Source organism: Erinaceus europaeus, unplaced genomic scaffold (assembly GCF_950295315.1).
Source record: "Erinaceus europaeus unplaced genomic scaffold, mEriEur2.1 scaffold_621, whole genome shotgun sequence".
Lineage (NCBI taxonomy): Eukaryota > Metazoa > Chordata > Mammalia > Eulipotyphla > Erinaceidae > Erinaceus > Erinaceus europaeus.
Genome location: NW_026647521.1, coordinates 1 through 13,024, shown reverse-complemented (window position 1 = coordinate 13,024; position 13,024 = coordinate 1). Strand labels below are relative to the sequence as shown.

Genomic DNA, 13,024 nt, shown 5'->3' with positions numbered 1-13,024 from the left:
CTCTTGAGAGCCCTGCGCACTGTGTTCAACGGCCATCCACGCTCACCTACGTCTCCCGTCACCTCAAGTACAGCGGATGGAGGCAGCTGGGGAACAATGTGGACGTCAAAAGAGGAATGACGGACGACGTGGCGAGTGGACAGAAGGGAATCTGCGGGGGTTGGGGGGGGGGTGTCTGGGGGCTGCCCCAGGCACGCTGGCACACAGGAGCTGGAGCATCTTTTTGTCTGGGTGCCGTACTGGTTCTGTGTGGCCGCTGTAAGGCCAAACTGACTTGGGCAGTTCTCACTTTAGGGTGTGGATTTGCAGCAGCTCTGCCAAGGGCAGAAGGCCCGGGCCTTTCTGGGTTGGTGGAGCACTGCTCAGCAATTCTAGGAAACTCTGAGGACTGAAGGACAGGGGTGCCTAGGGTGGAAGCTGTCTTAGCTGCAGAGTGAAGGCAGTGGGGGCAGGATTGATGCGTCATGTCTCGGTGCCTTCTGCTGAGGATGGCTCTCTGTGTCATTCTAGTCTCTGTCCAAGGCAGGGCGGGGGGGGGGGGGGGGAGGAAGTTGGTGATTTAGGAGAAATGGTGCAAAAATCATTTTCCTTTGGGCTCAAACGATCATTATCCTACATTTAATAAGAAGAGCAGGTTAACAGAGCCACGACCCCTCTGCTAGCTCCAGGCCGAGGACAGAGCTCCCCCGAGCTGGGCCGGCCCGGCCGGGAGCTGACAGCCTCACTCTACAGTGCCCGGCTCAGCGTGGAGGCCACGGGCTGGGCAGGGGCTGCTGGGGACACTGGTCTGTGCTGATACAGGAGGAAAAGGCAAGAGACAGAGTAGACCCACTGGCCAGAAAGAGAGACTTCTTTAGGCCTCTGTGCCGTAGCGATACTAGAGACAGACAGACAGACCCATGAACTCGGCCAAGGAAAATGTAATGGCGGGGTGGGGGAGAGGTCTTGCTTCTCTCTGTCACCAAACTATTCTGGATTCTGGAAAACCCAGTCTAGCTCCTAGGGCTGGGTGAGCCTGATCTGAGTATGAGGCCGGGCAGTATGGGAAGGGCCCATGTTGTCTTTGGAGGAGGTGAAAGCAGAGTCTGTCAGAGCCGCAGTCCCAGTCAGCAACGGTTGGGTTGCTTCTAATCAGACCAGGGGTCCTGCAATCTGGGCTGAGGGCAGGTGACTTGGGGCGGGGTGGGGGGGGTGTCCAGAGAAGACAGACGTCAGAGAGGGATGAGCCTCAGTCAGTGGTGGAAAGCCAGCATCTCCAGGAAGCAACATACTGGACTGTCGGAAAAGTCATGTTTTTTTTTTTTATGGTTCTCTATGCAAGAATGTGTCATAACTTTTCCGACAGCCCAAGGCCTACCGTGCATGCAGATGCCTGGCTGGGAAGCATGCGGTTCTGGAGGCCTGGAGGCACTCAGACTGGGTGGGTGGTCAGTCACTGGCTTCGTAAGACTGAAGACTGAGCCTTGCTGGAAGCTTGTGTGTGGGAGCTTGAGACGGACACACTGAGGTGGCGTCACTGCTAACTGAGGAAGGCGGGGTTAGGGAGAGGGGCCCTGGGAAAGTGACAGCCATGTGGAGAAAGGTAACCACCTAGCGGGGCCACTGGCCCACGGCAGAGCCAGGCCCCTGGGCTGGGGGACTAGCTCCCGGAAGGACTTCCTGCCTGAAGACCCGCCCCCACCCATCGTCCGGCACTGGCCAGGGGAGCCTTGGTGGAGAACTGGGCTGAGCAGGGCTTAGGGTTGGGTTCACAGACAAGGTGTCTGGGATAGTCCGGAGAAAGTGACCACGTGGGGCCCCAGGACACACCACCTCACTGGCTTCCTTCGGCCACTGTTGACCCCGGCCTCCTGGAGAACCCAGTCCCACGCCTGAGGACAGCGCCGCCTGCTGGGAACCTCGCGTATCGGAGGTCTAGCAAGGCTCTTTGTGCATCTGAGCGGAGGGGAGCACCCCAGGGCTGGCTGCCGGGGAGGCAGAGAAATATGTGACCCGCTGGGTCGGTCGATCAGTAGCACAGCGGGTTGAGCGCTAGTGGTGGTGCAAAGCGCAAGGACAGGATCCGGGTTCGAGCCCCCGGCTCCCCACCTGCAGGGGAGGTCCCTTCACAGGCGGTGAAGCAGGTCTGCAGGTGTCTGTCTTTCTCTCCCCCTCTCTGTCTTCCCCTCCTCTCTCCATTTCTCTCTGTCCTGTCCAACAACGACGACATCAATAACAACAACAGTAACTACAACAACAATGAAAAACAAGGGCAACAAAAGGAGAAATGAAGAAAGGAAGGAAGGAAGGAATCCGTGACTTGCTCGGGGCTGACTCAGCGCCAGAGACGCCAGGGCTGCTTCCAGCACGTTCCTGCCGCCTGCAGGTGCATCTTCGCGCGGGGACTCGCACCTGCCCTCAGGAGGGTCCTGCATGTGCGTGCTGACGGCTTACGCGTGCGGGCTGCAGGTGCCGCACACTGCAGTCACGTGCTCTCTGTGTGCACACGAGTTGTGCGTGCGCTTGTGCAGCATGTATGTGGCCGCACGCGTCGGGGCTTCATGTGCCTGCTGGCCCTGCTGCCTGTGCCTGTGTGTGAGCACAAACGCATGCGTGCACATGTGTGTTGCAGTGCACGTGTGCTCTGCCTGCCTGTGCATATAAGCACAAACACACTTTGGACATGAGTGTTGCATGTGTGTTCTCTGCACCCGTGTGTTAATACAAGCACATACATGGACATGCATGCTGAACATGTTACAAGTGCCGGTGCACTGCGTGAGTACAGGCATGCACGTGGGCATCATATGCATGTCAGTATAAGCAAACATGTGAATACACATGTTGCATATGTGTGCTGGAGTACAAGCATGCACGTGGGCACACATGTTGCATGTATGTTAGTACAACAAAACATGTGGACATACATGTTGCACATGTGTTATGTGTGCCTGTGTATATGTGAGTGCAAGCACACAGGTGGACACATGTATTGCTAAGCACAAACACACGTGTGAGCATTTATGTCACCATGCACACATGTTCTGTGTGCCCTGCGTGCCTTGCATGTATGTTGCCATTCATGTGTTCTGTGTGCCTTGTACGTGTGTTACCACACACATGTTGTGTGCCTGCATGTGTTGCCGTGCACATGTGTTGTCTGTGCCTTGTATTAAGCACAAACACATGTGTGGGCATGCATGTCGCCACACAGCATGTTCTGTGTGCCTTTCCCAAATGTTTCTATGTGCACATGTTCACTGTGCCTTGCATGTATGTTGCAGTGCACACATGTTGTGTGCCCTGCATGTGTTGCCATGCACATGTGCCATGCGTGCCCTGCATGTGTGTTGCCATGCACACGTGTTGTGCGTGCCCTGCCCAGGTGTCCTGCCATCCTGCTCTCCCCCCATGTCTGCGCCCACCTTCCCCACCAGGAGCCTGGCTCAGGGGTTTGCAGAAGCGGGCGGCGGGTGGCCCTGAGGGTCCCGCCCGGCGCGGGGTCTCCCAGGGGCGTCGGGGCACTTACTGCCGTCGTAGTTGAGCGTGGCAAAGTTGGCCTGCTTCTCGGCGCAGCCTGCGCTGTTGCACACGCGCATGTGCAGCTCGTACCACGTGGCCTCCTGCAGGTCGTACAGGATGTAGGACTTGGACAGCGACGTGCGCTGTGCCGTGGTCCAGGCCGTGGTCCCGAAGGGCCGGTACTCCAGCGTGAAGGACGTGATGGGGCAGCCACCGTCGTTCCAGCCGATGAGGTTGAGCCGCATGCGGGTGGTATTGACGCTGGCGAACAGCTCCTGCTCCTTGGAGAACTGGGGCTCTGGGGGTGGGTGGGGGGTGCGGGGTCAGCTGCAGCCTCGTGTTGGTATGCATGAGACCCCTTCTGTTTCATTTGGTTTAAATCCCCCCTGCTTAACACTATTCTATTTACATAACCACTTCATTCTATTTACATAACCACTGTTAACAAGTTCCACCCTCCCTCCAGGGCATTTGTGGTTCAGTGATAGGATTCTCGCCTAATCTGCCCCCTCTTTGTCACACTCTGATTTTCACCAGTCACTTTTCTCTCCACCCTCTCTATGTCACATCCTGTTTCCGCCCTACTTGGGAAGTATATATAAAGACAGCATTGTGAGTTTTACAGTACTGTACTTTGAGTTTAACTTAGCTCGTCTTAGATTGTGCTGCGTCCTGCATGAATAAAGAGATACTGCCTACAGCTCAACCATGAGTCCCTGGTCGTCTGTTACCTGCCCGTGAAGCCAGCCCGGCGAAAACAACATAACCCATCGAAAACAACAGCCTCGGCTCCCCCAAGGGCTCTGGGGGTGGGGGGCTCAGGGGTCAGCTGCAACCTTAGCCTCCCAAGGGGCTCTGGGGGTGGGAGGCTCAGGGGTCAGCTGCAGCCTCGGCCCCCCCCCAAGGGCTCTGGGGGTGGGGGGCTCAGGGGTCAGCTGCAGCCTTAGCCTCCCAAGGGGCTCTGGGGGCAGGGGGCTCAGGGGTCAGCTGCAGCCTTAGCCTCCCAAGGGGCTCTGGGGGTGGGGGGCTCAGGGGTCAGCTGCAGCCTTAGCCCCCAAGGGGCTCTGGGGGTGGGGGGCACGGGGTTCAGCATCCTTGGCCCGCAGAGCCATCCGACTCCCCCAACCCCATCCACTCTCATCCAGGACCTGGGGGTCTGTCCAGCCTGACAGGCCTCCTGGCGGTGGGGAAAGAGGGTAGAGGTCTCCCTGGTTGAGCACATACTTTGCCTGGTGCAGCACCCTGGGTTCAAGCCCCCAGACTCCACTTGCAGGGGTGCGGAACTTCACGAGTGCTGAGGCAGGGCTGCAGGCGTCTCTCTGTCTCTTCCCCTCTCTGTCCCCTCCTCCGTCCCCTCTCAGTGGCCACCCGGAGGGGCGGAGTCATCCCGTGTCTGGCATTAAGTCAGCAATCCTGCTGGCACCCAGCCACAGAGACAGACCCGGGGGCTTCTGGGAAAGGACGGTGCCTGCCGGCATGGGCCCCACACCTACCTTTGCCCAGCGTCTTGGCTTCGATGATCTCGCTGATGCGTCCGGGCCCCACGCCGTTCTGGGCGGTGAGCGTGAACTTGTACCATGTGCCACATTTGAGGCTCTCCAGGCGGTAGGAGCGCTCGCTGGGGCTGATGGGAAAGCTGCCCCACTGCTCACTGTTGTCCTCTGAGTACTGCAGGATGTACCCTGCGGAGACAAGGGCATCCCAGTGGGCACCACGGCCGTCCACCGGGCTCAGACTCCAGTCTGCGTTCTGTACAAAACGGCAGTTCTCAGAGCTTGCTCCTCCCCCTGGGAGGGGACGCTCTGTCTGTCTTTGGGAGATGGGCTGACAGTGTGTCTGTCTTTGGGTGATGGGCTGACGGTGTGTTGATGGCAGAAGGCAACTGAGCCGGAGAAGCTCAGATCCACCGTATGACTCAGCGCCTGGCACCAGATGTGGCCTTCGTGTTTAGCTTTACTTTCTACAGAAGCCAGAAAGGTGGGGCCGGCCAAGGACGGGAAGCAGAGGACAGGTAAGAGATGTCCTTGGGGGAGGCCTCCAGGGCCCAGATGTAAGACCCGTACAAGGACGCTACTCTGAATGGTTCCTTTATTTATTTATTTATTTATTTATTTATTTATTTATTTAATTTCTGGCCACCAGGGTTATCGCTGAGGCTCTGTGCCTGCACTGTGAATCCACTGCTCCTGGTAGCCATTTATTTCTATTTCTTCCCTTTCTATTTTGTTAGATAGGACAGAGAAAAACTGAGAGGGTAGGAGATACAGAGAAAGAGAGAGAGAGACAGAGAGAGAGAGGCACCTGCACCCTACCTCACCACTCATGAAGCTTTTCCCCAACAGTTGGGGAACCCAGGGCTTGAACCTGAGCCTTTGGACATGGTAAATGGGTGCACTTAGCCAGGTTTGCTACCAGCTGCCAGCCCTCCTCCCCACCCCCAATGTTTGTAGCGACTCAGCAGCTGGACAGAACACAGCAGACAGAAGGCCTGGGTGAGCGGGTGAGCGGACACCCCACCCTCAGCAGCAGCCACCACAGCCCAGCATCAGGGCGAGAGGTGCTTGGTGATGGGAGTCTGCCACCTCCCGGGTCGCCAGCACCTTGAACACATCTGCTCTCCTGTCACCTGTCTTTGTCATTTGGTGTTAGAGAGTGAGCACATGCCTTTTGTTCCTCAGTTGCAGGGGGAGACAAGGGTGTCAGCAGGGCCTTCTGGTGGGGTGGGGATGGAGCCGCTCCCTGCCCATCCCCCTGCAGAAGCCGCACTGAGCAGTGCTGGACTAAGCCGCTCATCCCCGCGCTGAAGCTGCACTGAGCAGGCTCTCAGTAGGGGTGTCTCTGGTCGTCCTCCCCAGGGTAGGCTGGCTGGCCTTCGCCATCACAGGGGGAGGGACATCCAAGGCCCCTAGTACCCCATTTTCATGGTCACCTGGCTTCTTTGCCTGCAAAGCCCTTCCCACGAGACACCCACCCCTACTGGAGACCCCCTGATTTATTTTATTTTATTTTTTAAGTATTTTATTTATTAATGACAGGGATAGGAGGAGAGAGAGACAGAACCAGACGTCACTCTGGTACATGTGCTGCTGGGGATTGAACTCAGGACCTCATGCTTGAGAGGCGAGGAGAGGAGGAAAGAAGAGGGGAGGGGAGAGGAGAGGAGAGGGGAGGGGAGAGCATGGGATAGGAGAGAGGAGAGGAGGGGAGGGGAGAGGAGAGGAGGATAGAGGAGGGGAGGGGAGAGGAGGGAAGGGTTCAGAAGGGGAGGGGAGGAGGAGCGAGAAGGAGGGGAGGGGAAGGCAGAGCTCCTGGAGATGTGAGAGGGGAGGGCTGTTCCAGTCTCTTTCTGGCCCTGGGTTTCTCCCCAGAAAGGCCCAGGAGGCCGCCAGCCTTCTCTCCCTCCTTCCCACTCAGGAGGGACGAATTCTCCTCTGGGGCCTGGAGTTCGGGGTCACCCTCCTCGATGTCAGCACCTAGCCCCCACCCCACCCCCATGCCCCTTGTACACTCCAGCCTCCATCTGCCTGCCCAGAACCATGTTCTCCCGACTCCACACCAGAGAGAATCACCCCCCTATCGCCTCCTTTCTGTCTATCTTTGCTTTTCTTGATATTTATTTCCTTAATATTGGGCAGACACAGAGAGAAACCGAGCAGGGAGGGAGGGGGAGGGAGAGAGACAGAGAGACACCTGCAGCCCTGCTCCACCAGTCAGGAAGCCTCCCCCCTGCAGGCGGGAACCCGGCCTTGAACCTGGGTCCTTGCGCATGGCAGGCAGTGTGTGCGCTTAACCTGATGTGTCACTGCCTGGCCCCTCTCCTCCCTTCTGTATTTTCCCTCCTTCACTCCTTTCTGCTGTGCCCTCCGTCAAAAGCTGTGAGCCCTCAGAGGGCTCCTGGCCTAAGTGCAGAGTGTTTGCATTCTGGGGAAGCAGGCTGGCAAGCACTGTCGGGGTGGGGTGACACACCTCTTCCGGCCTGTGGACAGTGACCGTCAGGACCCCCGCGTCTCCTTACCTCGGATGGAACTGCCTCCATTGTCGCCAGGGAGCCAGGACAGCGTGATGGAGGAGGACGTGGTCTTGGACACGGTGAGTCGGGGCTGGTCAGGCGGGACTAGAGGGTAAAGGTTTTAGCAAACAAGAGTCTGATTGTGCCACATCTCCAGTCCCAGTTCCCTCAGAGTCACTGACACGTCAGTTCCAACAGCTGCTTATTAAGGCAGTGCTCCTGGCTGCCAAAATACGCAACACACGCTGTCAAAATGTCTAGTTAGTTGATATCCTGGGCGAAAGACAGACAGAGAGAAAGAGAGAGAGAGAGAGGAGAGGGAGGAGTGGCTCTATTATTTGAGGAAGGCCCAACCACCTGTCTAGTTAGTTGATATCCTGGGTGAAAGACAGACAGAGAGAGAGAGAGAGAGAGAAAGAGAGAGAGAGAGAGAGAGGAGAGGAGAGGAGAGGAGAGGAGAGGAGAGGAGAGGAGAGGAGAGAAGAGAAGAGGGGAGAAGAGGGGAGAAGAGGGGAGGGGAGGGGAAGGGAGGAGAGGAGAGAGGAGGGGAGGGGAGGAGAGAGGAGAGAGAGAGGAGTGGCTCTATTATTTGAGGAAGGCCCAACCACCTGCCTAGTTAGTTGATATCCTGGGCAAAAGACAGAGAGAGAAAGGGAGAGAGAGAGGGAGACGGAAAGGGAGAGGGAGAGGGAGGAGAGGGAGGAGTGACTGTATTATTTAAGGGAGTTCCAACCACCTTTCTGTGCACACTTCTCTTCTCTACTCAGAATCCCTTGGTGACTGGTTTGCTGAGGAGACAGGTGCTGTCTATGCAGAGTCACTCATGAGAAGGACGCTCTGTTCTCAGGACGCGGGAGGGGCGAGGGAAGAGAGGGTCGTGGGGGAGGGAACTGCAGCCCCTTTTGCTGTGTGGCTCCACACGTGCAAACACACACACAGTCTGAGCCCCCAGCTCCCCTCCTGCAGGGGGGACGCTTCACAAGCAGCGAAGCAGGTGTCTCTCTGTCTCTCTCCCTCACTGTATCCCCCTTCCTCTCCCAATTTCTCTCTGTCCTGCCCAATAAAATGGAGAAATGGCCACCAGGAGCTGTGGATTCCTAGTGCAGGCACCAAACTCCAGTGATAACTCTGGAGGCCAAAAAATGAATAAATAAGTAAGATAAAATGGTACAATTACTGGAAATTATGAAAAGCAACTTTCTTTCTTTATTATTGGATATAGATAGAGAGATAGGGAGCAAGACAGAGAGACACCTGCAGCCCTGCTTCACCACTCGTGAAGCTTCCCTCCTGCAGGTGGGGAGCAGGACCTTGAACCCGGGTCCGTGTGTGCTGTAACGTGTGCGCTCAACCACGTGTGCCACCACCCGGCCCCAGAAGAGCTTTGTTTTTGCAGATGCACACACAGTAAGGAAAAAGATTCCAGGATCTCCCAGAGCAAGCCCGTAAATGCATTAGTATTTCTTCAGTCTTTCTCTCTTGATTTATTTGTACCAGCTGCTGCTTAGCTCTGGCTAGAAGTTTACTGCAGAACCATGATGCTGCCTCCAAGGCCCTGAATGCTTTTCAGCCCCTCTGACGCGGTCAGCAGCAATTCCCAAAGGAACATACATGTGCAGCCACCCAGCTACTGCATCATGTCCATTACTCCAATTCATTACACTCGGGAATTTTTTCCCCCCCAAAGCCCTGCCAAACCCTGGCTGATGGTGGTGCTGGGGATTGAACCTGGGCCCTCAGAGCCTCTTGGTGCAAGAGAGTCTTCTGTAGAACCAGTATGCTGTCTCCCTTGCCTTTTTAAAAAAAATTATTTTCCCTTTTGTTGCCCTTGTTGTTGTTATTATTGATGCCATCCTTGTTAGATAGGACAGAGAGAAATGGAGAGAGGAAGAGAAGACAGAGGGAGAGAGAAAGACAGACACCTGCAGACCTGCTTCACCGCCTGTGAAGCGACCCCCCCCGCAGGTGGGGAGCCGGGGGCTCGAACCGGGATCCTTATGCCGGTCCTTGTGCTTCGCGCCACCTTCACTTAACCCACGGCACCACTGCCAGACTCCCTCCCTTACCCTTTTATAAAGTATTTTATTTATTCATTTTAATGAGAGAGATACAGAGAGAGCCCAGAGCCCTGCTTGGCTCTGGCTGATGGTGGTGCTGGGGATTGAACCAGGTACCTTGGAGCCTCAGACAGTAGAGTGTCTCTGCAGAACCCCCGTGCTGTCTCCCAGCCCTCTCAGGTCTCCCCATGACTGGGAAATGGGTGCGCTGTGCTCTCTGCCCGGGCGTCACCCGTCGGTCGGTCGCCGCCTGCCTACCTTGGACCTGCAAGTTCAAGATGATCTCGTCCGATCCCCAGTTGTTGTTGGCAATGCAGCTGTAGTAGCCTGAGTCCTCGGCCTTCACGGTGCGGATGAGGAAGCTGCCGTTGCTGAAGATGCTCCTCCGCCCATCAATCGTCACCAGGCTGGGCGTCCCGTTACTGCCTCACAGGAAGAAAGAGGCGCAGATTAAAGAGATTACAATCCCGGTTAGCTGAGGCCGGGAACAGCACACGGGCTCCCTGGGGGCGTGGACTGACGGGGACCGGCCCTTGGCTGGACAGTCGAGGTCAAGAGTGGGCTGCGGAGGCGGTGGGCGTTAGCACAGCGGGTTAAGCGCAGGTGGTGCAAAGCACAAGGACCAGCGGAAGGATCTGGGTTCGAGCCCCCGGCTCCCCACCTGCAGGGGAGTCGCTTCCCAGGCGGTGAAGCAGGTCTGCAGGTGTCTGTCTTTCTCTCCCCCTCTCTGTCTTCCCCTCCTCTCTCCATGTCTCTCTGTCCTATCCCACAACAAGGACATCAGTAACAACTATAATAATAACCACAGCAACAATGAAAAACAAGGGCAACAAAAGGGAAAATAAATAAATATAAAAAATTAAAAAGAAAAAAAAGAGTGGGCTGTGGGCCTTTGCTCAGGAAGCCGAGAGCACACCTGCCCCTTCTGCGGAAGCCGGGGGTGTGTGTCCAGGGCTCTGGCTTCAGGCTCCTGCCAGGCCAGTGGGCTCCCCCCACCTGCTGGGACCTGTTGTGTTTCCTCACAAGCACCCAGCAGGCACCGGGCTTACGCCTTAGACAAGTCTCTGTGCTCTCTTTGGCAAAAGTATAGTTTCGATCAAATCATATTGTGATGACTGATTTTTTTTTTTCTGTCTTGCCCCTAAAGACGCCCAGTGCCGCCTTCTAAGGGCAGAGCCTGGCTAGTGGCCCACGACCCCAGCCCCAGCCCTGCCAGCTGTAAGTGGGTCGGGTCTGGATTTTGGCTGCTAGGAACAGTGTTATGAACGGAGGGTGCAGATCGATTTTCGACACAGGGTTTCCGTGGGAAGACACCTTTTTACAATGACTTAAAGATACAGATGATTCTGGGGGGGCTGGGCGGTGGCATGCCCGGCTGACACACACATCATCAAGATCAAGGGCCCAGATTCGAACCCTCCCCCCCGCTCCCCACCGGCAGAGGGTCACTTCACAGGCGGTGAAGCAGGTTTGCAGGTGTCTAGCTTTCTCCCTCTCTCCATTTCTCGCCGCCTCTCTCCATTTCTCTCTTTTTATCTAATAAAAATTAGAAACAAGAAAACAAAAAGGAAAAATGGCCACTGAGAGCAGTGGATTCATTGTGCCGGCACTGAGCCCCACTGATGACCAGGTGGCAAGAAAAAAAAGATACTGATGATTCTGACACAAACAAACGGGCTGACCTTATCAAGGTGACCTACCAGCAGCACGGTAAACAGAGCCCTGCCTTCCTACTCAGTTATGGTGACAACTGCCATGGACAGACAGAATGCCAGCTAGACCCAGGGACACCCCTACTTTCCTCTGACCTTCAAACAGGTGAGGAACACAGTCGGCAGCCGAGTCCACGACTGCCAGACTCAACACCCATCAAGTGCTTTAACTGGAAAACAAGAGTGCACAAAAGTAAAGGATTCTGGGAGAGAGGGAGAGCACAGAGTGAGACATGGATGGACATGGGGCACTGCACCACAGCAAAGGACTCTGGGAGGGAGGAGAGCACAGAGTGACACATGGATGGACATGGGGCACTGCACCACAGCAAAGGACTCTGGGAGGGAGGGAGAGCACAGAGTGACACATGGATGGACATGGGGCACTGCACCACAGCAAAGGACTCTGGGAGGGAGGAGAGCACAGAGTGAGACATGGATGGACATGGGGCACTGCACCACAGCAAAGGACTCTGGGAGGGAGGAGAGCACAGGGTGAGACATGGATGGACATGGGGCACTGCACCACAGCAAAGGACTCTGGGAGGGAGGAGAGCACAGGGTGACACATGGATGGACATGGGGCACTGCACCACAGCAAAGGACTCTGGGAGGGAGGAGAGCACAGGGTGATACATGGATGGACATGGGGCACTGCACCACAGCAAAGGACTCTGGGAGGGAGGAGAGCACAGGGTGATACATGGATGGACATGGGGCACTGCACCACAGCAAAGGAGTCTGGGAGGGGGGACAGGAAGAAAGTTATGGTGGTACATAATGATGTCGTCTGCAGATGCCAGTGATTACACTGGGAATCATTAGCTTCCTGAAATCTCAAATTACAAACAAAAACGAGGAGGAAACAGGGAGTGCCTGCACCAAGGCTCCAGACTCCCCGGGGAATTTTCCTCCTGGTTCCACAGCCTGTTGCCATCCCTGAGCACAGAGGCAGCACTTAACAGGGTAACAAGGTGGATAGGAGAGCCAGCATAGTGATTATGGAAACAGACACTAATGCCTCAATCTGCAGGGTCTCAGGTTCGGTCCCCAGCACCGTCATCAGCCAGGGCTTCGCAGGGCTTTGGTGAGAATAAATATTTTAAAAACAAATGCAGGCCATCAGCATCGCCAGCATTCAGTCCTGTGCCCCTCCTCTCTCTTCTCTCTCAGCTGCTACTATTTTCACCTCCTATCAGGCCTGGATGAGCAGACTGGCTGTGAGCCTGACACACTGCATCTCTTTTGGGCTTCCTCAGGTGCTCTGTGTTGGGAGTAGCTGGTTCTTGATCTCAGAGCGGCCAGGGGTGCGCGGTCTCAGCTCTACTGGACACCAGAAATGGTTGGGCTGTTTTCCCCGTGAGAATTCAAAGAGTCTACCCTGAGTGATCTGGGAAGTGGCGCAATGGATAAAGCACCGAACTTTCAAGCACGAGGTCCCGAGTTCAACCCCCTGCAGCACGTGTACCAGTGTGATGTCTGGTTCTTTCTCCCTCTCCTCCTATCATTCCCACTAGGAAATAGATAAAATATTTTTTAAAAAGAGTCTACCTTGACAGAGGAGAGGACTGGTGTCCTGAAGGGGGCCCTCTGGATGCCAACCCTCACCCCAGCACTCCCCCTCTCTCTCCCTCTCTCTCCCTCTCTCTCTCTCCCTCTTTCCCTTTCTCTCTCCCTCTCTCTCTCTCCCTCTCTCTCTCTCCCTCTCTCCCTCTCTCTCTCTCCCCCTCTCTCTCTCCCTCTCT

The 13,024-nt window shown here is 55.9% G+C and overlaps 1 protein-coding gene across 1 annotated transcript in view; it reads right to left on the bottom strand.

Moving 5' to 3' along the window:
* Positions 1–9,993, bottom strand: part of LOC103124879 (cell adhesion molecule DSCAM) — a gene marked incomplete at its 5' end in the record, with an annotated part of 66,052 nt that extends 56,059 nt beyond the window's left edge. Inside the window, 4 exons of the mRNA XM_060184105.1 lie at positions 3,509–3,799; positions 4,995–5,183; positions 7,517–7,615; positions 9,826–9,993. Of these exons, the coding sequence (XP_060040088.1) occupies positions 3,509–3,799; positions 4,995–5,183; positions 7,517–7,615; positions 9,826–9,993 (747 nt within the window). The remainder of the gene's footprint in view (positions 1–3,508; positions 3,800–4,994; positions 5,184–7,516; positions 7,616–9,825) is intronic.
* Positions 9,994–13,024: the final 3,031 nt, after the last annotated feature.